Genomic DNA, 27,154 nt, shown 5'->3' with positions numbered 1-27,154 from the left:
ACCCAATTAGCTTTCTCAATTGCTTGTCCCAATTTGTTCTCCCACAAGCATTGAGTATAGACATTTTTTTAAAACCTGCCCATTTTATAAACAATTAAAATAATCTTTTATTGTTTTAAGATATATATTTTGAGCCATTGAAGTGTTAAGCCCTGGTTGGTGGCCGGACCATCTCACTATGGAACTTTCTAGACAGTTCCTTCCCTGCCCCCTAACACCACCTGAGACTGAGGATGCTATGGGGTGGCGGAGGGAGGCACCTGCCTTTGCCCAGCCGGTGCACAGAGGCCCCCAGACTCCTTGCTCTCCTGAGATGAAGGCTGAATGGAGATGGACTCTTCAGCTTCATTCTCTGGCCCCACATGACTTTTCCCATGGTGCTGCTGTAAAATTGTTGACCTTGAGCCTGCGCAAGCCTGCTCTGGTGGGAGGGAAGTCTGCTTGCTTGGGAGTAAGGGTTTGTCTCAGGCAGATAGACACAGGCTGTGCAGCTTCCTCCCAGGTTGCTAGCTGCGTGGAGCTTGGGTAAGCTACAGTCTCTCTAACCCTCAGGCTCCTCGTCTGAGAACAATGATAGTGACTCTCAGAGCGGTATTGTGGAGATAAAGCTTGGAAATCGCATGGCCATTGTCCATGGCATGAAGACATGGTAATGCATGGTGACGTTGTCACCGCTGTGAAGTGATTTAGCAGGAAACACAAAGCTCGGAGGAAAGTCTGCCAGGGTAGTTCCCAGGCTGTCCTTACCACAAGCCTCAGTGACAAATTTAAACACTGAGGGTTTTTAAACAGCTGTTCCACTTGGACTCGTTGCTGTCCTCAGTAGTGTGGCAGCCAGTGGGGCTGAGCTTATCGAACCTGCACTCGGAGAACTCTGCGCTCTCAGATCTTCTGGAGGGGGTGGGAGGTCCTGGGAGGATAGCATCCTGGACACAGCACCCATCTGTGGACCCTCCCGCAGCTGTGGTCCCTGTTTCAAGGAGCTCGGCCTTCACAGCCTCATTTTCTCACAACCACCCCCTCAGCACACACACAGAGCCCCACAAAGGACTCCAAGAGCAGGGTGTCTGAGACTTCAAGTCCAGGCTTTACCAAGGGGGAGTTTGGGGGCAGCAGGAGGACCAAGAGACCCCAGGGAGAAAGAGGGCAGAGCATGGGGAAGGGGTTGTTTGGGGGTGCAGGAACAGATAGATGCAAAGAGTCCTGCTGCCCCTCCAGCTGCCCTGTTCTGCTTATCCAGACTGTGCATAGTTCCCAAGCACAGGGCAGAGGCCACTGGGTGGGGCAAGAGAAGCGGCTGCCCAGGCTGGTGAAGAGTCAGGAGGAGCTGAGTGGTCTGAGTCTGTGTGTGTGGACCGTCGCCTAGTCCATCCCCTGCCTCATGCTCCCCTCTTGGTTCTGTGTCCCTCCCCTGCAGTGTGGACCTGGTCCATGCCCAGATCCACGTGGCTGAGGGCAGGAGCCTGCACGACCTGGGCCTGCGGCAGGAGAACATCCGCATCAATGGCTGTGCCATCCAGTGCCGGGTCACCACCGAGGACCCTGCGCGCAGCTTCCAGCCGGACACAGGCCGCATCGAGGTAGGGCCCATGTTCTGACATTCCGACCAAGCAGCTGTGGGTCTGCCAATGTGAGGACTCTTGGGCCAGACTGCTTTTGAGGGGCATGAAGTGAGGGAGACCCTCTCGGGCTGGTCTGAAGCTGGCTTAGAATAGGGAAGAGCCAGGCTGGTCCACGAGGGAGGAAGGAGCACCCTGGGGAGAGGCTGCCATGTACCCAGGCTGGTAAGCCAGCTGGCAGATCACCAGAACAGGGAGCAGAACAGCTGGTGGAGCCGAAGGCAGGGTCACCAGAGACGAGGCCCAGGACCTGGCCTCTGTTCTCACAGGAGCACAAAGACAGACTGTGCCACTGGCCTCTGTCCTGCCTTCAGAGGGGGCATTGCTGGCAAGGCAGCACCCAAACTGCAGCAAAGGATAGGCCCTGAAGTCCCAGTGGAGGGGCCAAGCTGAGAAAGGGGACCATCAAGTATAAATGAGGGAGTCAGGGAGGTGGCGGAGGGCAGGCTTATGGCAGGAGGTTGAGGTGAGCACAGGCAGGCTCCCTGCACCTGGACCTGCCCCTTCTCTCTTTCCTGTCACATAGAAAGCCATCTCTCGCCCCTCCCCTCGACCCCTTCCATGGCTGAGGGCCTTCTTGGTGCCTCTTCACCGGCCCCACCCATGTGGCTGAGATCACCTGTGGATCCTGGTGTCAGCAGCGCTGTCACTGGCTCTGCTGCTGTACAGCCTCTCCATCGGACCTGCGCCTCCCAGGAAGCAGGACAGGGGCTCAGATTCTGCTCTGAGCTTGGGGAGGAGGGCAGGGGAGAGTCTGAGATAGATCCTGGGCTTCTGAGAAACAAGTGATGGGAGGGAAAGGCGCTGTCGTTGCTAAAAGTTGCATAGAGCTGGTAGGTTCAAGGCAGAGAGCTGCCAGTAGGCTTCTGTTTCTGGAACAATCTGAGTCTATAAATGAGGGCCAGCTCCAAGGCCAGAGTGCTGTCCAGACTTCTCTGCTCTTGGCCAGGAAGGGGCAGCCCTGCGCTGGCCACTGCCTTCCTCCACCTCCCCTTCCAAGGCTTGGCTCCTCCATCCTGGTTTACCACAGAGTATTTTTAGCTCACAGTTCCTGCTCACAGCTGAGTGTTCACCCTTAAATATTTTATTAAGTTCCTTCTTATCAAACACAGGCCTGTGTCCCTTAGAAGTGGGAGCATGGTGCAATGGGTGTCCCAAGCCCCCTGGGCTGTCCCTCCCGCCCCTCGCCCACTTTACCTGTGCCTCCCAGGGTTCTCCCACCTCATTACAGACTTCATGTTTGTGCTGTAGTTACCCCGATACTCTGAACCTCTGCACCCCACCCTGTGGTCCCCTATCCATTAGACTGTGTGTTTGGAGTCCCTGTCTGTCCCCCTGGGTCTGCCTCTCTGCCCAGCGTGCTGTCCTGCTTTCCTCTCTGGGTGTTGGCAGAAATTAAGCAGAACTTCACAAGCCAGAGCTGGGCTTAGCCTGTGGGTGCCCTTATGCCCCTTGTCCAGCCTGGGCATATCTTGACTGGCTTCCAACCCAGTTTGGGACCCCACTCATCTCTCCCTGCAGGTGTTCCGGAGTGGAGAGGGCATGGGCATCCGCCTGGACAACGCTTCCGCCTTCCAGGGAGCTGTCATCTCCCCCCACTACGACTCCCTGCTGGTCAAGGTCATCGCCCACGGCAAAGACCACCCCACAGCTGCCACCAAGATGAGCAGAGCCCTGGCCGAGTTCCGAGTCCGTGGCGTGAAGGTGAGAGGCTGGAGGCCCTGCCTGCCTCCCGTCATTCACTCCCCTGCCTCCACCCTTCCCTGCTGCTGCACTTGGTCACTGCTGCTGCCGGGCCTCTCAGCGTCCCTGGGAGTTGGGAGTCAGGAGTCAGCCTGGGCACTAGCCCTCGGCCAGAGTCGAGTCTTGTTCTATGGATCCCACGCATCTCCTGGGTGATATTACCTGGGGAGTGTGTTAGTCCACGTACTACCAGCCTCCCTCCTAGAAATCCTGATCCCACAGGTTTGGGTAGTCACCTCAGTGCCTGAGTTTTGAGCAGCGTTGGGTGCTTCAGGGACAGCCAGGAAAGGAGGCTGCAGCCCAGAGGTGTGAGCACAGGGCAGGAGGAGGCTGGGGACCCGTCCTGAGGGGCTTGCAGTCTGGTGGCGAGGCAAGGGCCCAAAATGCCTGTTGGCCTCTTGGTCAGGATCCCTTACTTGAGTCTGTAGCTAGGGATGAAATCACAGCTGTGTACTATCTGTCCTGAGATCTATGCTGCCATATACCATGGGCATCCCCTGGGTACACGCTGCCACAGATACTGCAGGAGAGGGCTCTGCCCTTAGTGGATTGCGCCTCCCAGCCTCACTGAAGGATGGTCACTGATAGCGGAGGGCACCCTCCCTGCCTGCCTCACATAGGGTGTACAGGTGTGCGGATTGGGCCCCTCTGCTTTACTGTCTCCTCCGCTGCTTCCAGCCCTGCCAGAAGGGGTCAGGCATGTGGGCAGGGCTGTCCTCTCAGCGCCCTGCGTCACTCCTTTCACCTGTTGGCAAGGTCTGTAGTGTTTCCCGACAGGTGCGCCGTGGGTACAGAAGCCTTTGGGAAAAAGCACGTGGGAGGGAGGGAGGGAGGGAGGGAGGGAGGGAGGGAGGGAGGGAGGGAGGGAGGGAGACAGCCTGTGCCTGGCTGTCTCCCCAGCTGACAAGGAACAGAGGTTCCCAGGTGCTGGGGTGCAGAGGGCTCTGCGCATTTCTATGAGGAGCTTCAGGGCTCCTGGCTAAGGGGATGGTTCATGACTTCATGATGTCATGTGCTCAACCTGCTTTCTCACTGAGGGAGCTTGGTTTTACCAGCATGATGTCCTGGGGCTACTTCCTATACTGGGTGGCCAGTGTGCACTGTGACCCCAGTGGGGGACCCAGCTACACCTCTCTTCACCTGCCTGGACCTATTGTTCTGTCATCCTTGTTGATGACCCCGAGCAGCTCCAGTGGTTGTTGTGCCCCTGGGCCATAGGACCACCTGCCCTTCAGCCTGGAGGGCTCATGAGCACCCAGTGCCTGAGAGCCCTGGAAGCAGAGATGGGAGACCAGGGCTATGGGGGCTACAAGGAGAGGTGGGAGGCCAGTGCAGGACATGGGTTTCTGGTTCCTGGGGGCACCAGGGTCTTCAAATGTGCACCCAGACTAGGCCACTGGCTCCTACCACATATGGAGCCTCCGCCAACCCTCCACCTGCTGCCCTGCCTCCCCCTGCTCTCCCTTTCCACAGCCCTGTGCCGCTCCTGCCCTCTGTCCAGGCCCTTGCAGGGCTTGTGCTCCTTTGCTCTTTGCTAAGAACCATGTTTCATTTACTTAAACCAGGATCGTTCTTGGGCTACGTCCAGGTATGTGTTCCAGGCTGGGAGGGCAGGCACACGCATGTCACCACTGCACAAACCCACAAGTGTATGAGCTTGGCCTGCACATGTGTGCACACACTTTACTGTGCCAACTCTCACCTGGCTGCTGTCAGAACCGCCATGGGCCTTACACAGAAATGACACCCCTTTGGTACATGTACTGTGGCTGCCACGGTCCAGGCACCACTGCAGGCCTGGGGCGCCAGCACCCACCCTTCATGGTGAAGCCCGGGCACCTGCACGTTCTTGAAGCACCTGAGTGCGCTGGGCGCGAGTGGAGAAGCACATGTGCCTGCAAGTATTGTGTTCCGAGTACTATTCCTCCTGGCCAGTGCCCAGGAGCAGTGATTGTTTGGATAGCTGGCAGGGCCCTTGCTCGGGGCCAGAGGAAGCAGAACAAGGCAGCCACCTGGGCATGGCCTGGCAGGCATGAGTGTCCCCGTGTCTAGTAAGGGAGGTTTGACTTAGACTTTCCAGATGAACCCATATCCGAGCACCGGGGTATCAGTGGAGCACCTGGGAGCTGGGAGCTCGCTCAGGGCCTAGCACTGACAGAAGCCTTCCAGAGGGTCTTGGGCAGTGAGATTCCAGGCCTGTCCCAGTCCCTTTGGGATGACATCTTACAAATCTAGAATATGCCCGGGGAGATGGCGACTAGGCCATGGGGACTTTTTTACTGAGTTGTGTTAGCAATATTGCTGGTCCAGGTCCCTTTGCCCTGGAGGGCTGTGCCATCTCCACCTGTTCCTGTGGCCACTCTGTGCCCTGTAACATCCATGCCACCATGAGGACGTCACATCCTGTCCACGGCCTGCCAGGAAGGGGTGTGCTCTGCATTTACCGATGCAGGCACAGCACAGAGGGCTCTGGCCCCCAGGGCACCAGGCCTGGGCTCACCCGAGTTAGAGGCCACCAGACTGGAGCACTAGACAGTCAGATGGAATAGGAGGCTGAGGGCACCTAGATCTTTTTGGGCTGCCTCCATGGGACTGGCAGTCCCAGCCCTGACTCTGTCCTTTCTGTGTGCCTCCACTGGTCCACTTGTCCCCTCTCCCTCTAGCAGGATGACACTAGAGACCAGCACTGAGGTGTCCCCAACAATTTTATTATAAAGAAAAACAAGACTCCCGCTTGGTGGCTGCAGCCCCTGCCTTGGTGGCGGTGAGCACCTGTCAGAGGGACCTGTCCCCTTATGCCTGTCAGTTGGCCAGAAGCAGGGGAAGGGCCCCCTGTCCTGCCAAGCACAAGGGGGCGTGAGGTACCGAGGGTAAAACTGAGATGGACTCCCAACAGTGCTGACCCACCCAGGCCAGGTGACTGCCTGCCCCGTGCCCTCCACCCTGGGCTGACTCCCTTCCCATCATACCACACTCTCTTCCAACCGCTCCGCACTGCCCCCCATCCCCTGGCACCCTGCCCCGAGCAGTCCCCCGTGCACAGAATGGCTCCGTCGAGCCCAGGCCCCACCTAGGCGCCTGGCATAACCATAGCATCCACCGGTGTCTCCCAGGTCCAGGGAGCAGCTTCGCTGGGGGCGAGGTGGGGGGCTCCGCGGCGGGTGGGTCTTGGGCGTGGGGCTGGGGCCTCCATTGGTCTGGGATTGTACGTGGCTGAGCTTGAGGGGAAGACGGCCATTTCCAGCCCCCCGGCCCCGAACCAGCAAGGCCACAGTGAAGACCAGTAAGGCAGCCACAAGCACCCCCCCCACGGCCACAGTCAGGGTCCCGCCCAGCATGTGGGCCTGCGGGGTGTGGCATAGGGGCATGGCTGGCAGCGTTGAGAAGTGGGCACAGCCCAGCAGCTTGGTGGCCGTGAGGTCGGAAGGCCCAGCGGCAGGTGACAGGGCCAGCAGGCAGAGGTCATAGTCGGCACCAGGGATTAGGTGCTTCAGCAGGAAGTGGTGGCTGGAGGCTGGGACGATCCTGCAGGCAAGGTCTGGTGGTCAGAGCCCAGGCCTCAGTGTCCAGGCCCTGGCCCCACCCCACATGGCCTTGAAACCCCTTCATGCCCACCTCCCACCACCCTCACCTGTGTTCCCAGGTTCTTAACACCCTCTTCCCCTGGGACCACAAGGGCCTTGTGTGTTCACTCAGGAAGGCAGAAAAACCAAGACAGGCATGCGTGTGGGGGGGGGGGGGACTGGAGACAGTGCAGGGGGACAGACAGATGTGTAACCTGACACAGGCCCAGGGCAAGCTAAGGACGGGTAGAGAATCACATCACCGGAGACAAGTAATGTGTGCGTGGGGCTGGCTATGTGCTTAATCACACACCAGCCTGGAGGCCTCCAGTGGCTCAGCCACAGGGGAGAGACTTGGGGGGGCACCACCTGCCTCCTCCCAGCACTTCCCACCTCTTCCTGGTGCCTGACCCTCCCTTCTCCCTACCTACAGCTCAAGACCCCCAGGCAGCTCAGAAGCTGAGGAGGGGTGTGTGGAAGCCTTAAGGACAGAGGAGCCAGCAAGGCGGCCCATCCCTGGAGGGGTGCAGAGGGGAGCAAAGTGCATCCTCACCGATAGATGAGGGTCTCATCCTCGCTGCTGTTGTACTGGATTTGGAACATCCACACGGGGTCTGCTGGCCGCCCAGGTCCCCAGCTCACCAACCCTGAGGTGGCAGTCACCTCTGTCACCTGCACGGTTGGCTCAGACTCTAGTGCCCCCTCGCCCTCGGCAGCAGTGCGGGCTGAGGCAGCAATGTCCGAGGGCCCAGGGCGGCCCCCTTCAGCACTGCCGTTCCCGCCATGGGGCAAGGCCAGCACCCGCAGCTCTACATGGGCTGTGGCCTCACCAGCAGGGTTGGTGGCAATGCAGGTGTAGTCCCCTGCGTCCCCAGAGCCCGTCACCCCAATCTCCAGGGTCCCGTTGGGGAAAGCCCGGGCTCGGGAGGAGTTGCCTACCAGCCGGTCATCAGGGCCAACCCAGTGCATGGTGGGCGCAGGGTCTCCGAGGGCCCGGCACCGCAGTGTGGCCCGCTGGCCCTCCAGCACCCAGAGTCGCTGTGTGTGGCGGGCGATGAGGGGTGGCTCACAGGAGAACTCGCCCTCAGGCACTGCCCAGAAGTAGCGGCCAGCCAGGCCTGGTGGGGAGGCGCATGTCTCCAGGTCGTCGGGCCGGGCCAACCGCCGTAGCCACAGCAGCTCACAGTTGCAGTGCAGGGGGTTCCCACTGAAGCTCAGCACCAAGGGGGCAGGCGAGGCCTCGGAGTCGCGCCCCCGGGAGAAGAGTGGGTCAGGTGCCAGTGTGGCCAGGCGATTGGAGGTGAGGTCAAGGCGGGAGAGTTGGCCGAGTTGGGCAAAGGCGCCTGGAGGCAGTGCATCAATGAGGTTGTGGTCCAGGTTGAGGGTGTGCAGAGCAGGCATGGCACCAATGCCGGCCCAGGGCACCTGCCGCAGGTTGTTGTAGGACAGGTCCAGGTCCTCCAGGCTGTCCAGGAAGTCGTCAAAGGCCCCTGGTGCAATGCGGCCCAGCTGGTTGCCGCTCAGGATGAGGTGCTGCAGGTTGACAGGGCCCCGCAGGCTGCCAGTGCCCAGCTCCACCAGCCTGTTGCCATCCAGGTGCAGGGAGCGCAAGCTCTCGAGGTCCCCAAAGGCGCGGGCCCCAATGCGAGTGATGGCATTGCGGGACAGTGTTAGGTCCACCAGCCCCGTCATGTTGCGGAAGTCTGGTGGCCCCAAAGCCTGGATGAAGTTATCCGCCAGCCGCAGCTCCACTGTACGCCGATCCACATTGGGCGGCACAAACAGCAGGCCTCGGTGGGCACAGAGGGTGCTGAGCGACTCGGACAGGTTCTGGCAGACGCAGGGCAGTGGGCAGGCAGCCGCTCCACTGGCCAGCAGCAGCAGCAGGAGTGGTGGGGCCATGGTGAGTGCCCTGTAGGGAAGGGCCAAAGCCCAGGCACAGGTGGGGCTGGTGCAGGTGCCCAGGGCCCAGTCCCAGGGGCCAGCTTCCAGAGCCTGGCCTGGGGGGAGAGTCAGTCAAAAGCCCAAGGGGCTCCTCAGGGATGAGGGAAGGCTGGGGCCTACTGGGCCAGCCCCCCAGAGTAAAGGTCACATCTCCCCGGCAGTTAAGGGGAGTCCAGGCTCTGGGGAAAAGGTGAGGCTTGAGGCAGGAAGCAGAGGTGGGCATGAGAGCAGGGAGGGTCCCGGAACTTCCTTTCCCTAGCGTCCCTAAAATCGCCAGTACCCCCACCCCCACCTACGTGCCATCCCCTCCCCCACCAGGGAAGCCACCCCTAAAATCCCTCTCTGGTGCACATCCCTCCCAAGCCAGCCCCCGCGCTGTGCCCCGAGGAGGGGGTGCTCACCTGGTATCCGTAGTTCAGGGGGCATGGGCCGGCCTCCCCGCGGGTCTGGCCGGCCCCCACCGACTCCAGGCAGCTCTCCCGCGGGGGTGAGGCCCGGGGCTGACCAACCGCCCACTGCTCGCCCTCTGGCCCATGGCGCTCGGGCCCCCGGCCCCAGCTCAATTGGTTCCGGCACCTTTTCTCAGCACGGCTCACGGCGGTGGCGACCAGCAGGCGAGTGCGCGCCAGCGAGCACGCGCGCGCCGCGGACACGCACGTGGAGGGCGGACGGGGAGGGGTGCGTGGGGATCCACCCCGGCCCGGCTCCCGAGGTCACGGGGACACGAGGCCACTGCAGCGCCCACGGGTGGTTCCAGGTCACGCCCGAGGCCCAGGCTGTCTCTGGCCCACGGTACCGCTCCCGGGCCCTGCCGCAGCGCACTCACCCTGGCACAGGCACGCGCGCCCCCGGACACCCTGGCGCCCCGGCATCCTGCACCGCACAGGCGCCCGCTGCCGCTGCGCGAACCGTCACTCTGCAGACAGGCAGACAAAGCGCCAGCTCCAGGGCCCCTTCACCATCTCCCAGAGACAGGAGTCTTTGTCACATGTCGCTGGGCGCCCTCCCCAACACACCCACACATGCCCACACACCCACGTCCCAGCACCCACAGGCAGGGCCGGGCGCAAACCCGCCCTGTTGCTGGGACCCTCGCATTCACAGACACACGATGAAGCTGAAGGTCATAACCGTTCTGCATCACCAAGTCACGTGGAGGGTCCCCAACATGCACGGGGCCCTGGAGGGGGGGCTGGGGCAACGCCCCCGCCAGGGCTGCTTCGGGTGGGGCTAAGAGGGCTTGGTCTCCAGGCTGGCTCCGCGCCCCGTTGCCGCCCTTCCCTCCTCCTTCCCAGGCTCCCCGCCTGCCCAGCGAGCTAGGGAGCCAACCGGTCTCCGCCTCCGGTCCGATTGGTCTGCGTGGCTCCGTTTCCCAGCAGGCCGGCGGAGGCACGCCGTTTGAAGCTGTGCGTCAGTGGTCCTCGCTGCGCCCGCAGCCCCTCCCTCCCCGTTTGGCCCCTGCCGGGCCTTTTCCCTAGAAAAACCACCTGGGACTAACTTGGCTCAGCCTGAAGAAGGGCTCCTAGTGGGGGTGGGGAGGTCCCCGCTTCTTGCCTCTGATAGCCAGGCTTGGATAGAGGGCTTGAAACCAAGTCCGGCGCCTTGGTCCATTGTAGTGGTCCACCCAGTTAGGGAAGTCACCCCACCCCTGGTATCCCCTAGTCCTCAGGCAGCCCGCATCCTTCTGCCCCCTTCCCTTCCCTCCAGACCTGATTCCTAGGGGCCTGGTGGGTGGGGACTTGGAAACAGACCGAATTCTAATCCTGCCTGATACAGCAGGTAACTTTGGGCAAGTTATTTAACCACTGAAACAATTTCCTCATGTAGGGCAAGGGGTTTTAATATGTACGTCTGTGCCACAGGGGGCGAGAGGAGAGGAAATGATGCAGCCTGTGAGGGGCTTACCCACCTGCAGCCAGAACCTTGCTCACTGTTGCCCTCCCGGCCTCAGTTGTTGAGTTTGTAAGAGGGAGGGTATTGGATTCTAGCCCAGGGTCAACTCTGAGGCTCAGTGGCATCAGCTAGTTCTTTGTTCCTATTCTCTCCGTCAAAAATGTTCTCATTCACTCTAAACGTGTTTGCATGTGCTGCCCTGTGTTGGGAGGTGGGGTATGTCAGGAACAGATGAGCCTGGTTCCTGCCCCATGGAGCTTATAGCACAGTAGAGATGACATCCCCCCCAAATTACAAAGGGGGAAGGGTCTGCAGAAGGGAAATGCAGGGTTTGACAGGGGAGGCCTTTGAGGGTCCTTCTCTGTGTGGTTCTAAGTTCTTTAGATCGTTTAACTATTTTTCTCTTCTCAAATGCCATGCCTTGGCCCAGTTAAAATGTCCTCATTTCTTCAGGAGGGGCAGGGACTAGGCTCAGGGATGACAGGCCAACTTGTAGCACAGATGTGAGGCAATGTTGGCTGGGTCCCTCCTCTGCAGTGGCCACCTGCTGGGGGGAGGCACCCTTCCCACCTAGGCCTCCAGGTGATAGGAGCCCTAGGGGGACAGGTTCAATCTCAGAGCAGCAATGGTCCAGCAGCCCATGCTGGACCTGGAGCCCCTATTGCAGGTGCCAACAGAAATCATGAATGGGTGACACACAGAGATGCTTCCTCTGAAGTGACAGCCAGGACTTTGGCCATGTGGTCAGAGGTGCACACATGCTGGAATCCCAGCCACACGGCCTCAGTCATGATGCATCTCTCACAGCCTCTAGGTAGGACTTGCCCTGTTCCAGTTTCATATCACCCAGCCTTTTAATGAGCAGAACTGAGGGCCCATGTGCACAAAACACATGGACACAGGTACCTAGGACAGCACCCTGCCCCTCAAAGGGCTCCCAGGCACATGGGAAATGCAGCTGGGCAAAAGGGGATGAGGTCAAGGGAGCTGGTCCCATGGGGGCCTCCTAGAAAGCGGAGCCAGCTCTTATGAGGGCTGGAGGTGAGACACAGGCGAGCTTTGAGCCCAGACCTTACCAGGCAGGTGCTTACCAGGAAGAGCTTACCAGGCAGGTGCAGAGGTGTGGAGGTGTGAAGGCACAGTTAGTTCAGCGAGGCTAGAGATGGCCATGGTAGAATCGCTTGGCTTCACCAGTGACATGGGAGGAGGGCGTGATGGGGGTGATGGATGGTCACTGGGTGGACAGTGAGGCAGCCACCAGCAGGGAGAGAACAGGAGGCAAGCTGGTTCTGGACTTGATGAGCTTATGTGAGGCACAAGGGGAGAGATGCCCAGGAGGCATTTCCACTTTGGGTCTTGGCGCTGGAGCTGGAGGCCAAGGATGAGGCCACCCAGGGAGTGTGTGCTGTGTGAGAGGCTCAGTGACAGCTCTGAAGACTCCATTCTGCAGGGGTGAAAGGAGCCCTGAGTGACAACCAGGGAGGAGGAGGGCAAGATGTCTTGGAAGCCCAGGAGAGAATGTCCAAGTGAGCTGTTAGCAAGCAGAGGGTGGGAACGTGCCTAATGGATTTAGCCACAAGGAGGAACCTTAGTGAGATTATCACTATGTGTGTGTGTGTGTGTGGGGGGGGTGTTGAAGGGAGGGGCTTCTTTCAAGAAGCCTTAGGAGGGCAGGAGGGTGGCTGCTTCATGCCACCATACAGTGGGAGGTGTGGAGGTGCTCGTCTTCAGATCCCCGAGGAAGGAGGAGGTGGGAGTCAGCACATGCTTTGGGGTGAGCAAGGAGGGAGGAAGCAGGCTCAGCCCCCTGACAGCTTAGGGGACTCTGCCAGAAGGTGGGTGATGGTGAAGAGATTGAGAAATGCTACTCCACAGGGAGCACGGTATCCTGGGGAACTTGGGAAGCTGGCCTGGGTGGCACCTTCAGCTTCTTTCCCTGTCCATGCTGAATGGTGACACCCTCCCACCCACCTCTGTCCTGCAGACCAACATCCCCTTCCTGCAGAATGTGCTCAACAACCAGCAGTTCCTGGGAGGCACCGTGGACACCCAGTTCATTGATGAGAACCCAGAGCTATTCCAGCTGCGGCCTGTGCAGAACCGGGCCCAGAAGCTGCTCTACTACCTCGGTCGGGCCCCAAGACTGCCCCCCTTTCCTCTCCCAGATGCCTTGTTCCTGGCCTCTTACCCAGAGAGCTTCCCAGCACCCCTGCCCTCTATCTGGTCCACATTTGCTCTGCCTTCCACCCTACCCAACCTCCTTGCTCATGATCTTAGAGACCCCCCTTTTCTATCTATGTGGCCCTCAATAGGTCCCCACTGCCTGGATCCAGGAGGGCCTGGCTTTGGAGAGGGAAGGGGCCAGCTGGAACTGAGGATCCTGGAGGAATCCTCCCACCCCCAATCCCATCTACTCTCCTGCCCTCAACTCAGACTCTGCCCAACCTGCTCTGACCCACTGCCCACTCTCTGCAGGACACATCATGGTGAATGGCCCGACCACCCCAATCCCCGTCAAGGCTAACCCCAGCTCCACGGACCCCATTGTCCCTGCAGTGCCCATAGGTAAGTGAGATCTATTCTGCCAACTTGGGAGACAGAAGAGGATGCCGCTTGCAGGATGGGTGCTAATGCCTTGTCTGCCCTAGGCCCACCCCCAGCTGGTTTCAGAGACATCCTGCTGCGAGAGGGGCCTGAGGGCTTTGCTCGAGCTGTGAGGAACCACCAGGGCCTGCTGCTGATGGACACGACCTTCAGGGATGCCCACCAGTCACTGCTGGCCACTCGCGTGCGAACCCATGACCTCAAAAAGATTTCCCCCTATGTTGCCCACAACTTCAGCAAGCTCTTCAGCATAGAGAACTGGGGAGGTAGGCTGGAATATGGGACAGAACCTAGCAGGAATTGGGCACCCACAGTGTGGCCAGGCCACTGGAGACTCCCGGAGAAGCTAGAGACATTAACAGTGAGGAGACGAGAGAGAACTGAGCAAGGCACAGTGTACATTTGTTCAGCAGACAGTAACTGGTGCCCACTCTGGCCAGGCCTGGTGCCAGGCCTGAGATCACAGCTGAGAGCCAGGCAGCTCAGGATTAGAGGGAAGGTGTTAATTACAACACAGAGAATTGGGTGAGGGACTGTCAAAGGAAGGACACAGAGAGCCTGAACTACCTTGAGATTGCTGAAGGGAAGTCTGTGAGGGTCTGGGTGGGAACATGAGGGACCCTGAAGTAGGGCCTGGCATTAGGGTAAGCGCCTCAGAGCTGCAGGGCATGGTGCAGTCCCCAGGACATGTGGGGCTGACCTGGGCCTCTTGGTCCCTGTGCAGGAGCCACGTTTGATGTTGCGATGCGTTTTCTGTATGAGTGTCCTTGGCGGCGTCTGCAGGAGCTCCGGGAGCTCATCCCCAACATCCCGTTCCAGATGCTTCTGCGGGGGGCCAATGCTGTGGGCTACACCAACTACCCAGACAATGTGGTCTTCAAGTGAGCTGGGGTTGGGTGTGCAGACACTGCATGGCGTTGCCCAGCAGGTGCCAGGCCACACTGCAATGGCCTGTGCTCCCCACAGCAGGCTCAAAATCAAGCCTCCTAGTAGCTGTACCCAGTAAGGGCAGCTACTTGGAAATGTCATGAAATGCAGAATTATAGTCAGAGGGAGACCTGGAAGGGCTTCTAGATCGTGGAACAGTGGAGGTCCTAAGAAGGGAGGTGACTTGTCCCAGGCCATGTGGCATAGAGCTGGGGCTGGGACCTGTGCTGAGGACTCCTTGTTCAGTGCTTTCTCCCTCAGCCTCCACTTCTTCACAAAGAATCCCCAGCTAATCCTTCTGACCTGGGCACAACTAGTGTGGGACAGCTCTGCTCTGTGCCAGGTGCCTTTGGGGAACCCTGCCCAGTCCAAGCTGCCCTGGAAGCCTTGTCCACACTGTGGGCACCATGCTCCCTGCCAGACCTGACCCTCAGATTCATTCCCCAGGGGCCATAGTGGGCCAGGAACCAGGGAAAGATGTGTGGGGTTAGGGGGAGTGGGATGTGGCGACCCCCTGGACTCTCCTACCCACTCAGGTTCTGTGAGGTGGCCAAGGAGAATGGCATGGATGTCTTCCGGGTCTTTGACTCCCTCAACTATCTACCCAATCTGCTGCTGGGCATGGAGGCAGTGGGCAGTGCTGGCGGCGTGGTAGAGGCCGCCATCTCTTACACTGGTGACGTGGCTGACCCCAACCGCACCAAATACTCGCTGCAGTATTACATGGACTTGGCTGAAGAGCTGGTGCGAGCTGGTACCCACATACTGTGCATTAAGGTGCCTGGCAGTCTCCCCCAATCTCCCATCTCCCCTACCTCCCTACCATGTTTTCCAGTTACCCCACCATGCACACATCATGCCCCTTCTTAACCATCTATTTTTTTGTCCCCTCTTCCCCCAGGACATGGCAGGGTTGCTGAAGCCAGCAGCATGCACCATGCTGGTCAGCTCTCTCCGGGACCGCTTCCCTGACCTCCCGCTGCATATCCACACCCATGACACTTCAGGGGCAGGTGTGGCAGCCATGCTGGCCTGTGCCCAGGCTGGGGCTGATGTGGTGGATGTGGCATCTGATTCCATGTCTGGGATGACTTCACAGCCCAGTATGGGGGCTCTGGTGGCCTGTACTCGAGGAACTCCCCTGGACACAGGTAGGAACAGCAGCAGCCCATGGCCATTCCCCTCTCAGAGCCATAGCCTCCACCAGTCCAGTCTATCCCAGACTCCAAATGCTCTTGCCTGGCCATGCCTTCCATCACCCGTCTGAGGTGAGACCCGAGTTGGTCCTGGGAGGAGCAGCTGGGAGCTCAGCACATTTCCAACCCTCCCCCTGCCTCTGGCTTCCTGCAGGGGTACCCCTGGAGCGTGTGTTTGACTACAGTGAGTACTGGGAGGGGGCCCGGGGACTGTATGCGGCCTTTGACTGCACGGCTACCATGAAGTCTGGCAACTCGGACGTGTATGAGAATGAGATCCCAGGGGGTCAGTACACCAACCTGCACTTCCAGGCACACAGCATGGGGCTTGGCTCCAAGTTCAAGGAAGTCAAGAAGGCCTACGTGGAGGCCAACCAGATGCTAGGTGACCTCATCAAGGTGAGCCAGGCTGTGTCCTTACCTGTGCTTCTGGGCCTCCAAAAGGTGCCTGGCACCCTAACCCAGGGGCCTGTCTCCTCAGGTGACGCCCTCCTCCAAGATTGTGGGGGACCTGGCCCAGTTCATGGTGCAGAATGGGTTAAGCCGGGCAGAGGCCGAGGCTCAGGCAGAAGAGTTGTCCTTTCCCCGCTCTGTGGTGGAGTTCCTGCAGGGCTACATTGGCATCCCCCATGGGGGATTCCCTGAGCCCCTTCGCTCCAAGGTAGGAAAGGCCCAGCCCAATGTGAGGTGGGATTGGGTGCAAGAATTAGGCCTGACCCTCTGCTGTGCTCCCCAGGTGTTAAAGGACCTGCCAAGGGTGGAGGGGCGGCCTGGAGCCTCTCTCCCTGCCCTGGATCTGCAGGCACTAGAGAAGGAACTTATAGAGCGGCATGGGGACGAGGTGACCCCAGAGGATGTGCTCTCAGCAGCCATGTATCCTGATGTCTTCACTCAGTTCAAGGACTTCACTGCCACCTTTGGCCCCGTGGATAGCCTCAATACCCGCCTCTTCCTGCAGGGTCCCAAAATTGCAGAGGAGTTTGAGGTCAGTGGCTCTGGCATCTATGTACACTCCAGCCCAGGAACCCTGCCCCCCATCAGGACCCCAGCACATCTAGAGTGCCAGACTGGCTTGGCTGTCTCTGGGCTTGAGAGCTATGGGTACACCAAGTGCCCTTGGGAGACCAGGGAGCTAGGCCTTTATTAGTAAGGCTCTGAGGCCAGGGTGGGACGTGCCTGGGACTGCTCTCCCCATACTCGCCCTTTCAGCTCTGAGCTTCCATATCCTCCCTACAGGTGGAGCTGGAGCGGGGCAAGACACTGCACATCAAAGCCCTGGCTATGAGTGACCTGAACTGGGCTGGCCAGAGGCAGGTCTTCTTCGAACTCAACGGACAGCTGCGGTCCATTCTGGTCAAGGACACTCAGGCCATGAAGGTAGAGCTCCCGTGACAGCCAGGTGGTGGGGATGTGCGGGGCCTGTTGTCTCACGTCTCCTTTGCCATCTGCAGGAGATGCACTTCCACCCCAAGGCCCTGAAGGATGTGAAGGGCCAGATCGGAGCACCTATGCCTGGGAAGGTGATAGACATCAAGGTGGCAGCAGGGGACAAGGTGGCCAAAGGCCAGCCCCTGTGTGTGCTCAGCGCAATGAAGATGGAGACTGTGGTGACCTCACCTGTGGAGGGCACTGTCCAAAAGGTCCATGTAACCACAGACATGACACTGGAGGGCGATGACCTCATCCTGGAGATTGAGTGATCTTGCAACCTGGCCATCCCCACCCCAAGCCTTCTACAGACGCTGTGCTGCCAGGGCAGGCCCAGGCCAGCCAGGGCCTGAAGGCCAGAAGGCTTGGCCCTGGAGCTTCTGTTTATAGCAGGAGACAATGCCTGCGGTGGCCCATCCCCTTTCTCCAGCCATCTGTCCTTTTCCTGCTGATGGACAGTAGCTTACATATTCATCTCTTGCCAAATGAGGGTCCTATCCTTGCTGGAGACTACAGGTGGACACAGGTGGGCCTAGGACCCAGGGGAGCAGGTTTGGGGGGGGGGTCCTACCTTGGAAACGGGGGAGGAACCTAAGCCCCAGGTCTTGAGAACTTTGCTCAATAAAACTGACTTTCCCTTGCCCTCCATCATGGGTCCTTTGCAGCCCACCTCATGTGCCACTCAGAGGGGCAGGGCTGCCTTTTTGACTCCCCAGGCCAGTTCTATCTTCTTCCTTGGAGGGTAGTGAGGATAATAGTAGTGGCCTTGATTTAAGCCATTACTGAGCACCTATGGCATACACACCCCAAACAGGACTAGCTAGTCATTACAGAGAGCTTGGGGGTGGGGTGGGGGAAGTGGGGCTGTTCTAAGCACTTAATACCTATTAACTCAGGTAATCAACTTTCATCCATTTTATGGTCACAAATGGAGTCACAGGAAGGTTAAATAACTTGCCCAGGACCCCACTAACTAGTAAGAGGCAGAGCAGGTTCAAACCTAGGCTGTCAGTGGACTTGCTTCCCAACCACACTGCTTTACTTTCTAAACTCTGGGCCAACCTCCCACCCCATTCTTTCAGGACTAGAGGCAAATAGGCACCAGTTCTGGGAGGCAGGCGAGACCTCAGTGTGGGAACCTTCAGGTATGAGGATGTTGGTGGAAGGTTAGGAGCATTGGACTGAGAGTCCCAAGATCTAATCTTGACCACCCCACACAACCAGCTTTCAGGAGAATCCTATCCTGATCCCCAATTCCTCACTGGCAGGGTGAGACAGCAACCCTGCCTGCATCACTGCATTGCTGCCCACTGCACAGGGGAGGGGAGGTGATGGTGGGGATGAGAGAGAGGGGAAGCAGTTCCTGAGCAGGAGCATGAGGAAGTGGGGCAGAGCCCAGATACCCTGCCCCCCCCCCCCCGGGACCATCCTAGTACCCTGCCAGCCCAGTGCTCTTGCTCGCAGGGTGCCACAACCTAATCTTTGGTATAGGCCTGGGCTTCCTCCTCTTTGGATGCCAAAATCCCAAAGCCACCCTCTGAACAGGCCCGTGCTCACCCCCTCTGCCTCTCCAACAGCTACTGCACAGAACTTTCCGGCAAGGTAGGTGTGTGACTGTCATGATGCAATTTAGATCCAGGTGAATGTTGTTTAGTCACAGCCAACCTGAGGGCGCCATGGGGAGTGACTACATGTTTCCTTTCCTTCAACCACCAGCCTCAAAGAGGAAGAGCAGAGAACATTAGCAGGTTCTAAGAAAGAACCTTGAGTTACAGTGTTGCTCAGCAGGGTTGCTGCTGCTTCTCAAGGCTACAGCCTTTGTTCTGGGTTCCTTTAGGAACCAGACCAATAGCATGGTGGCAGAGTTCCAAGGTGGAAACAACCAGAAACGCCTTTACTTCCATGTACTCTGAACTGATACTTCTAACATTTTGGATCTATTTCCTCTTATGTAATGTGAGGCTGGTAGACTTTGGGGAGATCCTGGTGGAGGCCCCAGAGTGGTCTCTCCGCCCTCTCAAGAGGAAACAGGCTGCAGGCTCTATCACTGAGGTCATGGCCCTGAGTCCCACTTCCTGACCCTGGTGGCCAAGTCACAGGTCTCAAAATGAGCTGGGCCCACACCTCGTACCTACAATCTCAGGTCTACCTGTGCTAGAACTTGGGGCCTGGCTCAGTAAGAAGCTATGAGACCCAAGACAGCCAGAGGCCCCCATCCTGTTCCCTACTGCAGGGAACTGTCCCTGCCAGGCACACTCCCAAGACCCCAAATAGACTAATTCCCAAAGGTCCAAGACCATGTTACCCAAGTTAAATCTCTTTAATATCCCAATACAAAGTCCTGATGCAAAAAGACAATGAGAAAACCCTGGGAAGTTAGGGGGAGGGATTCTGTAAATTCTCTCTCACAGCAGCTTTTCAGGGGCGGAGGAGCTGAGAGAAGCAGCAGTCCACAGTGAGGAAGGGAATGCACGGCTCCTGGGACCTGCTCCTCACCCCCCTTTTGAGGGGCCGCACCCTTTGGATATCTGCTCCTTTCTCTTGGTCCCTGGGATTCAACTAGCTCTGGCTTCAATCCCCTACAAAAATTCCTGAGATCTCGGGACCCCAGCCAGCTCCTCCCCTGCAGTACCCCTTGACGGGGAGGGGCTGAGGAGCCCATGAGAGTTCATAGGCGTACAGGAGTGTGGGTCAGGAGCACAGGGGGGCCTCTGAGTCCCCTGCCCGCTCCAAAAGCACACAAAGGGGAAGACTGCCGTAGAGCTTGGGGTCCGTGAGGGGCTGGAGCAAAAGCAGGAAGAGTCCTACACCCAGGGCATAGCCTGCCAGCAGGGGCCGCCTCTGTGGATGCTCCAGAGCTGCACACACAGCAGGAAAACCCATGTAATTGCAGAAGGAGTGGCAGAGAACTGGCCCAATCAGGTGTCCTGGGGAGAGGAGACAGAGCAGCTCGCGGAGCAGCCCCACCACCTCCTCAGGCCCTTTTGGGGGCTAATTACCCTCACCCCCTGGAATAGATCAATGCCCCACTTGTCCATCCACACACCACGGACTCTGCTTCCTTCCACTTCTCAAATCTCACCAGGCTGAGGGCCCTGGCTTTGCCTGTCTCAAAGACTGGTTTTAAAAAAAAGTTGCTCCTAAAACAAACAGTCTTCCCATTCTCCCACCCACTCCTGTGGGCCCCTGGAGACCTGTGAGGGACTGAGGACCAACCTGTGCGGATGAAGAGGAAAGCAGTGTAGGCACCAAAGACAGCTGTGTAGGAGAACTGGAACGCTGGAGATGGGGAGGCCATGAGTGACCACACCTGCATGCCCTTCCTGTCCCAGCACTGTACACCCATCAGCCAGAGACATCCCCTTCCCTCTGGGGGCAGTGACTGCCTGCTCCAGCACCTATGGCTGTCATCTACACCCCAACTCCCCATGGTCAGTGGCCCCTCCAATACTCTAGCTCTCTGTTCCCAATTCTTCCAGAGTGGCTATTAGGGACACCCTCAACCCCCAACCCAGGATTACCCCAGGCATGCTCTTTAGGACTTACCTGCAGACAAGAAGATGCTCCCCACACTGCTCTGACGGAATCGAAGCTGCTCAAAAATGTGGTGAAAATGGGCTGGGAAGGAGAATCATGTCACATTGCTGTTAGCCTGTCCTATAAGCCCTACCCTTGCCCCAAGCCTCATCCTCAGCTCTCACGCTGGGGAAATCTCAGCAGGACCGGGTTGCATACTCACCAACTCCAAAGAATAGTGGGCAGGTGAACACAGCAGGGCCCAGGCCCGTACATGGTGCTAACATGGGAAGCATGCAGGCCCGGAACACCAGCTCCTCTGTCAGGGGCGCGATCACTTGGTTCCGAAGCCAACGCATGTCCGTGAGGCAGCGGGCCCAGGAGCGAGGGGCTAGGGAGAGGATTCAAGACAAGTAATGAGTGGCTAGCTATTGAACAGAGAGACCCTAGAGGTCTCTCACAATCTTTTCCTGGCCAAACTCAGGTTAGACATTCATACTCAGGACAGGTAAAGGTTCAGCTTTATCAACATAAGACAATGTTTCAAGAAGACTGAATGGGAACACATTACTAGCTGAATATCTGGAAACATCAAAGTTTGCCCAAGACCAGCTCAGGCTTGGAGAAGCCAAAGGTTAGGGGAAGCAGGCAAAATGCTCTCTAATCCACACCAAATATAATTCTAGGGGTTCCTAGGGGGATCCTTGAACATCAGAACCAACTCTTAGAGGCACCTGCTATAGGTTCCCATTTTACTGATAGGAAACACAAAACATCTCACATCTCATGTTCAGGTCCCATCATGATTCCCTGTATACTGAACTGCCTGCTTACTTTTCCCCTCAGCCCTGAAGACTCACCTAAGACAACCTTTAACCCATCTGCCAGGTCACAGGGGCAATCCATTGAGAGCTGCATTAGTGGACCCAGAAAAAGGATCTGGGACACAAAAACAGGAGAAATCAAATGAAAGGCTTAAACTATAATCCACTGCCATTGCCCAGACAAGGTCTCAAGTTTCCTATTCTCAGCCGAAACTTCCCACCCAAGCATACCCGAGGGCCTCGAGCCATCTCACAATTCCTGTCTCCCATCAGGCAAAAACTGGACAAGCAGGATAAGAAAAAAAGGTCACAAAAGGGAGCATTATGCTAATAACAAAGAACAGAGGAGGAAAGATAATGGAGGACTCACCATGGTCAGCAGCAGGGGCAGCAGTGCTGCTGGGAAAATGCCCTCCAGCCTGAAGCCCATCAGGGTGAGCAGGGATGTGCCTGGCTGAGCCACAGGAAAGGGGGCATCAGTTTTGCTCCCTCCCCCAAAAATCCCTGAGACCTCTCCCCTGTTGCCCTCTGCCCCGCCTCCTTTGCACCTGGATGCCTGTGAGTTCCCTCCAGAGTAGCACGCAGAGGGGCGAGAGACTGGACACCACCAGGACACTGGTGAAGCGCCGCTTGATGACGGCAGGGTGGTCCCTATGGAGGGGGCATTAAGTTCAGGGGGCACACAGTCGCGTCCTGACAGCGCGGTCCCGCCCTCGGTTCGCCCAAGCTCCGCCCTCAGCCCCGCCTCGTGGAGGCGCGGACTCTGGCCGCGAGCGCGCGCGGCCCCCGCACCTGGGCAGCTCGCTCTTCCAGACATAGAGGCTGCCCACGTAGGAGCAGGCAAGGCTGAGACAGGAGAACACCGACACCCAGCAGCACAGCCCGGGGCCCGGGCCTCCCAGAGCCGCCGACTCAGGCTGCCGCTCCGGTCGCGACACCGACAGCAGACGCAACCCGTCCCCGCCCAGCGCCGCCATCGCGCCCAGACCCGCGGCGCGCTCCAGTGACGCAATCCTGGCGCCCGGGGGAGGCTCTGGTGCATCATCAGCCAGCGCGGGCCCTCCAGCCCCGCCCACGACACTGAAAAAGACCCGGCGCGCTCGCAAACGGGTTTATTGAACAACAGGCTACACGTGGCTTCAGCATCCGCCTGGCTGGCCTGGACGCGCAGGGGAGACGACTTGGCTCAAGGGCCAGGACTCAGCCACTCGGACAGATTAGAGACCTCCTGCAGCCACAGTGCGTCCTGCGAGAGGAAAGGGCCCGGAGTGAGGATGCCTCGGTAGTGTCCGGAACCCCGCCCTCCCCTGCGCTGCCTTAGCCTCCTTACCTCCTGGCCGCTCCCGGGGCCCGCACTGCTTCCGCTAAGGGTCAGGGAGACCTCGCGGGGCTCTTTACGGCGCAGGGCAGCCTCTGGCGGACTCCAGGCCCTGGCAGAATGGAAAGCCCGCGTTCCCTCCATGACCTGGAGGAGGCTACCCTTCTTGAGCCTCTTGTTTGCTACTTGCCCGCCGGTCCCTAGGAGAAAACGCGCACTCATCTCACGGCCCTGTGCTAGAAAAGACCCTGGGGGGAAACCTGGGAGGAGCTGCGGCCCGGCTCTATCAGCTCTCCCACCTCGGCACCGTTTCATCAGTTCTTGTTCCAGTCAAAACCCGGAAGCTCCGGGCCTTTAGGTTCAGGCCGAGGCTGCCGAATGGTATCAAGGTCTCTATCCTGCTTCAGCTAAGCCCGAGAAGGGACATGTGGGATTGTACCAAGCCCTCACTTGGGGATCGCGTCCACTTGGTCACTGTCTGCCCAGATTCTTCGTAGAGTTCGCACTATCCATCTCCTTCCTCCCTGCCAAGCGCAGATTTCCGTGTGGAAAGCTGGCCTCACCTCCCTCACTTTGTTGCTTAGGCTGCACTGGGCAGCGCCAATAGGCAGTCTTCTTATTAACCTGTTCATTTGCCCAAATTTAAAGCACTGTTTTGTCCAACAGTGTATTCCTGTTAGTCTGGCCCTTTTAGAGACAGACTGGAGCCAGGCTGCCTGGGTTTGATTTCTGGCTCTGCCATTTACTGGCCGTGTGACCTCAGGTAAGTTTATTGACATCCCTGCGCCTCAGGTACCTCATCTGTAAAATGAGAAAATAATAGTACCTGTACCTCATAGGATTATTTTGAGAATTAAGAGCATTAATACATTTTAAAAGTTCAGAATAGTGCCTGGTACTTGCACCATACACATTCGGGTACCAGTGGCTATAGTTATTTACAGCCACTTACATGTATACATCCCTGGCTCTGCTGGCCCTGCAGTATCATCACCATCACATCTCACACTGACACCTCTCCATAACACATCAAAGTTAAGGTGGTGTCTGCACCCAGGAACAGCCTCCAGAAGCAGCCTCCAGAGCCCCAAACAGATTGGTAACCAAAACTAGGGAGAGCTATCATATCAATGCTAATTATCAAGAAAAGACATGGAACAAAATGGATTCAGGGCCCCATCCCATGATGCACATCTATAACTGCACAAACGATGAGGAATTTCTAGTCCTATCATACCAGTTTTTGAGATGGAGTGCCTCCTATTGCCCCACAATGTCCATAGTGGTGGTGGGAGCCAACCAAATCCTGGAGGGACACTGCTATGGTGAAAGGTGCAGTTTGAAGGCCTTGACATCATGCTTTTTACTTCCCAGCTTTGATCCAGAGCTCACTGAAGAGCTGAAATCTTACCTGCATGGAGCTCCAGACTGCTGTTCTCATGTGCATTCTCTGTGCTCGCCTCTGTATCATTTTTTTCTGGGAGCATTTGCTTAAAAAATTAAAGTCCTAAGTTAGTTTTGCAGAAGAATGAGTGAGCCCCAGTGAGATGAATGTGCCTGGTGGATTTGTTCACCTCACAGGGATGTCCACCCTACCACTCCCTCCTACTTCCTGGCTCATGTGAATCCTACCCAGCCCCAACCTTCAAGGTTTCCTTCTGCTAGAACCTTTGCAGCTTACTCCAGCATTTCCTTCCTCTTCTGAACTCCAGTCAATCACCTACTGTCTGAAAGCTCTGACAGTACCCACTCCTCAAGCTCTGAAGCGTGTACTGCATGCCCCTGTTCATTTTTATGTGTGGATGTCCATTTTTCTCTATCATAAACCCCTTAAAAGGTAAGGTTCATCATCCTACATCTCTTTATATTTACTATAGTACCTTGCACAGGGTAAATGCTCAACAAATGACTGACAACAGGGCATGTTCTGTAGTCCTCACTAGCCTTTCAAAGCCCTGCCACATTTGGCTCAATTTGGACAGAGAAATAAAGGAACTAAGATCAGAACCCAATCCTAGCTCTTTGTTTTTCAAGAATACAAGTGTATAGCCCGGCCGGCATGGCTTAGCTGTTAAGCATCGACCTAGGCTCCAGGAGGTCATGGTTTGATTCCAGGTCAGGGCACATGCCTGGGTTTTGGGCTTGATCCCCCGTAGGGGGCGTGCAGGAGGCAGCTGATCAATGACCCCCTCTCATCACTGATGTTTCTATCTCTACCTCTCCCTCTCTCTGAAATCAATAAAGATATATTTTTTAAAAATACAAATGTATAGCCCAGCTGGGCGTGGCTCAGTGGTTGAGCATCAACCTAGGATCCAGGCGATCAGGGTTCGATTCCTGGTCAGGGCACATGCCCGGGGCGGGCTGCAGCCGATCAATGACTCTCTCATCATTGATGTTTCTATCTCTCTCTCCTCCTTTCCTCTCTCTGAAATCAATAAAGATATATTTAAAAAAATAAAATAAAGTGGTAAATTTTGTGGTACATGAGTTATAACAGTAAAAATATTTTATCATGTATTGTTTACTAAACTAAGTTTCAATTTGTAAGTACTTATATTCAAAGAACATAGAAAGGGTAAAAATGGCCCTAAAGGTATGAAAAAAAGAAATAGTATTAGGAAAATTTCCAAACATTTGCCCCCCTTGACCCAGCCCCCCCCCCCCCCATTTTTTTTCTTTGAGAGAAAGCTTATTCTTTTACTTCACTCTAGCCTGGAAAATCTCATGTAATAGACTTCCTATCTTGATATTGGTCTCACCAAGGAAATACCCACATTCAGATATAAAGCTCTGAGCCCCAGAGGAGCCTTGGACACCCTTCATCATCAGGTTCCCTGGATGAGACAGACCTATCTATCCTCAGGACACACCTCCCTGGATTTCACACTCTGAGACATTTCCTTCTGGTCTTCCCTCCGCCCCACCCTGAGGATAACAATGCTTTTCTTTAGAAAGCTCCCTCCATGTTACTGATCCTGCTTATTCTGGGTTTAAGTATGCAGTCCCTACATATGTCTCAACACGAAGCCCTGGAATACTATCTTGTCTACTGCTCCATGGCCCACTGTCCACTGTTTCAATACCCAGGCTGAAAATCTCCATTCCTGGCACAACCTTTCCCTGCCTATATTCTACAAAACTCTAAAAATATTCTCTCATTTCTTCCATTTTCCATAAGCTATATAATAGCCATAGATGATGTTATTCTTTATCATTCCAGAGGTTAGTTATTCCACTTTACCTGTTTAGAAATGGAAATGGACTGGTTGGTCCAGAGGTAAAAGACTCTGACCTATTATCATTGATCTTGTAGTTTTTAGCTAAGCCACTGGGTGCCACTCTCATGCCAGTAACAAGTTATCAGTAAATGGTCATTATCTGAGGAAGACAGTAATGACTTTGAGTGGAGAAGCAGGGGTTCTATTCAATGCCTCTGATTACTCATCTTTCCCGGACTTCTTGTGATCCAGTCCTACATGGTAACAATGTTACAAGGCTTCAGAGCCAGGAGACCTGGGTACAAATCCTAACCTTGCCATTTACTGACTGTGATTCTGTAACCAGTTTCTTCGTCTATAAAATGGAAAAACTACAGCCTACCTCACAGGATCTTCATGGAGATTAAAATGGAAATCTTGGCACAGATTAGTGAACCTTAGGTTCACTAGCCATCTGCCAAGTTAACTGGGCTATGAATGGCCCTGAAGCTATGAGTCATCACTATAGCAACAGAATGGGGCAAAAAAGGTCAGGTTATTTCCTTTTGAGATCTCACTAGGATATCAGAGAGGCCCAAGCAAAAGGACATCACAGCCTTAAACACTTGTAGATCCTGCCCATATATCGTAGGTCCTATGATAACAGCACATGTCTTGGCTTGAACCTATCCCTAGAAATCTGAAGATATGGATGGCTATAGTGGGTTGAATAAGTGGTCCACTAAAAGATCTCTCTAAGTCTTATCTTCCCCAAACCTGTGAATATGACCTTATTTGGAAAAAGGGTCTTTGCAGATGTAATTAAGGACCTAAAGACAAGACCATCATGGATTTAGAGTGGGACCTAAATCCAATGACAGATGTCCTTATTTAAGAAAAAGGCAGAGAGAAATTTGAGAGACAAAGGGGAAAGGGCATGTGAAGATGGCAGCAGAGAATTGGAGTGATAAGTCAAGGAACATTTGGAGCCAACAGAAACTAGGAGTAGGGAAGAATTCTCCCCTAGAACCTTTGGAGGGAACACGGCCCTGCTAACACCTTAATTTCAGACTTCTGGGCTCCAGAACTGAGAAAATAAATTTCTGTTGTTTGTAAGCCACTGATTTTATGGTAATTTGTTACAGCAAATTACCATAGGAAACTGATACAATGGGCATTCACTTTTATTTGCTCAAGTTGTGGGCAGCAGCTTTCCAAGTTGGAGGGAAACCAGCAAGAGTATTTGCAGTGAACCAATTGAACGGAACAGCTGATGCATTCCTAGGAAGGTGCTTCCTAGAAGGTACATATAGCCATGGAAAAAGGTGTGGTAAAGGGAGCATTTACAGAGGTTTCACTGCTGTCCTCTGCCTTTCTAG

At 56.4% G+C, this 27,154-nt stretch overlaps 4 protein-coding genes across 9 annotated transcripts in view; 1 reads left to right on the top strand and 3 right to left on the bottom strand.

Moving 5' to 3' along the window:
* The window catches only part of PC (pyruvate carboxylase), a 70,756-nt gene extending 53,282 nt beyond the window's left edge, over window positions 1-17,474 (top strand). The window contains exons 9-21 of the mRNA XM_016208343.2: window positions 1,418-1,580; window positions 3,141-3,323; window positions 12,747-12,891; window positions 13,238-13,327; window positions 13,411-13,632; window positions 14,091-14,247; window positions 14,830-15,070; window positions 15,195-15,444; window positions 15,644-15,888; window positions 15,971-16,150; window positions 16,226-16,474; window positions 16,726-16,866; window positions 16,941-17,474. Coding sequence (XP_016063829.2) covers window positions 1,418-1,580; window positions 3,141-3,323; window positions 12,747-12,891; window positions 13,238-13,327; window positions 13,411-13,632; window positions 14,091-14,247; window positions 14,830-15,070; window positions 15,195-15,444; window positions 15,644-15,888; window positions 15,971-16,150; window positions 16,226-16,474; window positions 16,726-16,866; window positions 16,941-17,189 — 2,515 coding nt within the window. The 3' untranslated portion in view covers window positions 17,190-17,474. The remainder of the gene's footprint in view (window positions 1-1,417; window positions 1,581-3,140; window positions 3,324-12,746; window positions 12,892-13,237; window positions 13,328-13,410; window positions 13,633-14,090; window positions 14,248-14,829; window positions 15,071-15,194; window positions 15,445-15,643; window positions 15,889-15,970; window positions 16,151-16,225; window positions 16,475-16,725; window positions 16,867-16,940) is intronic.
* On the bottom strand, window positions 5,979-9,432 carry LRFN4 (leucine rich repeat and fibronectin type III domain containing 4). Of its 4 annotated transcripts, none has more exons than XM_087822435.1 (3): window positions 9,271-9,432; window positions 7,479-9,065; window positions 5,979-6,887 (listed from the first exon to the last, which is right to left on the bottom strand). In XM_087822435.1, the coding sequence occupies exons 2-3, from the start codon at window positions 8,825-8,827 to the stop codon at window positions 6,326-6,328; spliced, it is 1,911 nt and encodes a 636-aa protein (XP_087678561.1). In that variant the 5' UTR covers window positions 8,828-9,065; window positions 9,271-9,432; the 3' UTR covers window positions 5,979-6,325. The 4 variants fall into 4 exon arrangements, with proteins under 4 accessions (XP_087678561.1, XP_087678562.1, XP_087678559.1 ...); XM_087822436.1 differs by having other exon boundaries at window positions 7,479-9,048; XM_087822433.1 differs by having other exon boundaries at window positions 7,479-8,925.
* Window positions 17,475-19,504: 2,030 nt separating the features above from the next.
* On the bottom strand, window positions 19,505-22,245 carry RCE1 (Ras converting CAAX endopeptidase 1). 3 transcript variants are annotated; one of them, XM_016208297.2, is made up of 8 exons: window positions 22,050-22,245; window positions 21,806-21,908; window positions 21,628-21,711; window positions 21,294-21,372; window positions 20,657-20,824; window positions 20,464-20,535; window positions 20,134-20,196; window positions 19,505-19,844 (listed from the first exon to the last, which is right to left on the bottom strand). In XM_016208297.2, exons 1-8 carry the CDS (start codon window positions 22,232-22,234, stop codon window positions 19,609-19,611), a joined length of 990 nt encoding a protein of 329 aa, XP_016063783.2. In that variant the 5' UTR covers window positions 22,235-22,245; the 3' UTR covers window positions 19,505-19,608. The 3 variants fall into 3 exon arrangements, with proteins under 3 accessions (XP_016063783.2, XP_016063784.2, XP_087678147.1); XM_016208298.2 differs by having other exon boundaries at window positions 19,505-19,775; XM_087822021.1 differs by having other exon boundaries at window positions 21,628-21,707; window positions 22,050-22,169.
* A 198-nt stretch (window positions 22,246-22,443) lies between these two features.
* TOP6BL (TOP6B like initiator of meiotic double strand breaks) overlaps window positions 22,444-27,154 on the bottom strand; it is a 39,898-nt gene continuing 35,187 nt past the window's right edge. The window contains exons 12-14 of the mRNA XM_087822020.1: window positions 23,987-24,065; window positions 22,588-22,775; window positions 22,444-22,503 (exon numbers count right to left, since the gene is read on the bottom strand). Coding sequence (XP_087678146.1) covers window positions 22,444-22,503; window positions 22,588-22,775; window positions 23,987-24,065 — 327 coding nt within the window. The remainder of the gene's footprint in view (window positions 22,504-22,587; window positions 22,776-23,986; window positions 24,066-27,154) is intronic.

The sequence above is a fragment of the Miniopterus natalensis genome, chromosome 11 (assembly GCF_054644295.1).
Source record: "Miniopterus natalensis isolate mMinNat1 chromosome 11, mMinNat1.hap1, whole genome shotgun sequence".
Lineage (NCBI taxonomy): Eukaryota > Metazoa > Chordata > Mammalia > Chiroptera > Miniopteridae > Miniopterus > Miniopterus natalensis.
The sequence above is the reverse complement of the archived record's forward strand: the minus strand, read 5'-3'. Positions and strand labels throughout refer to the sequence as shown.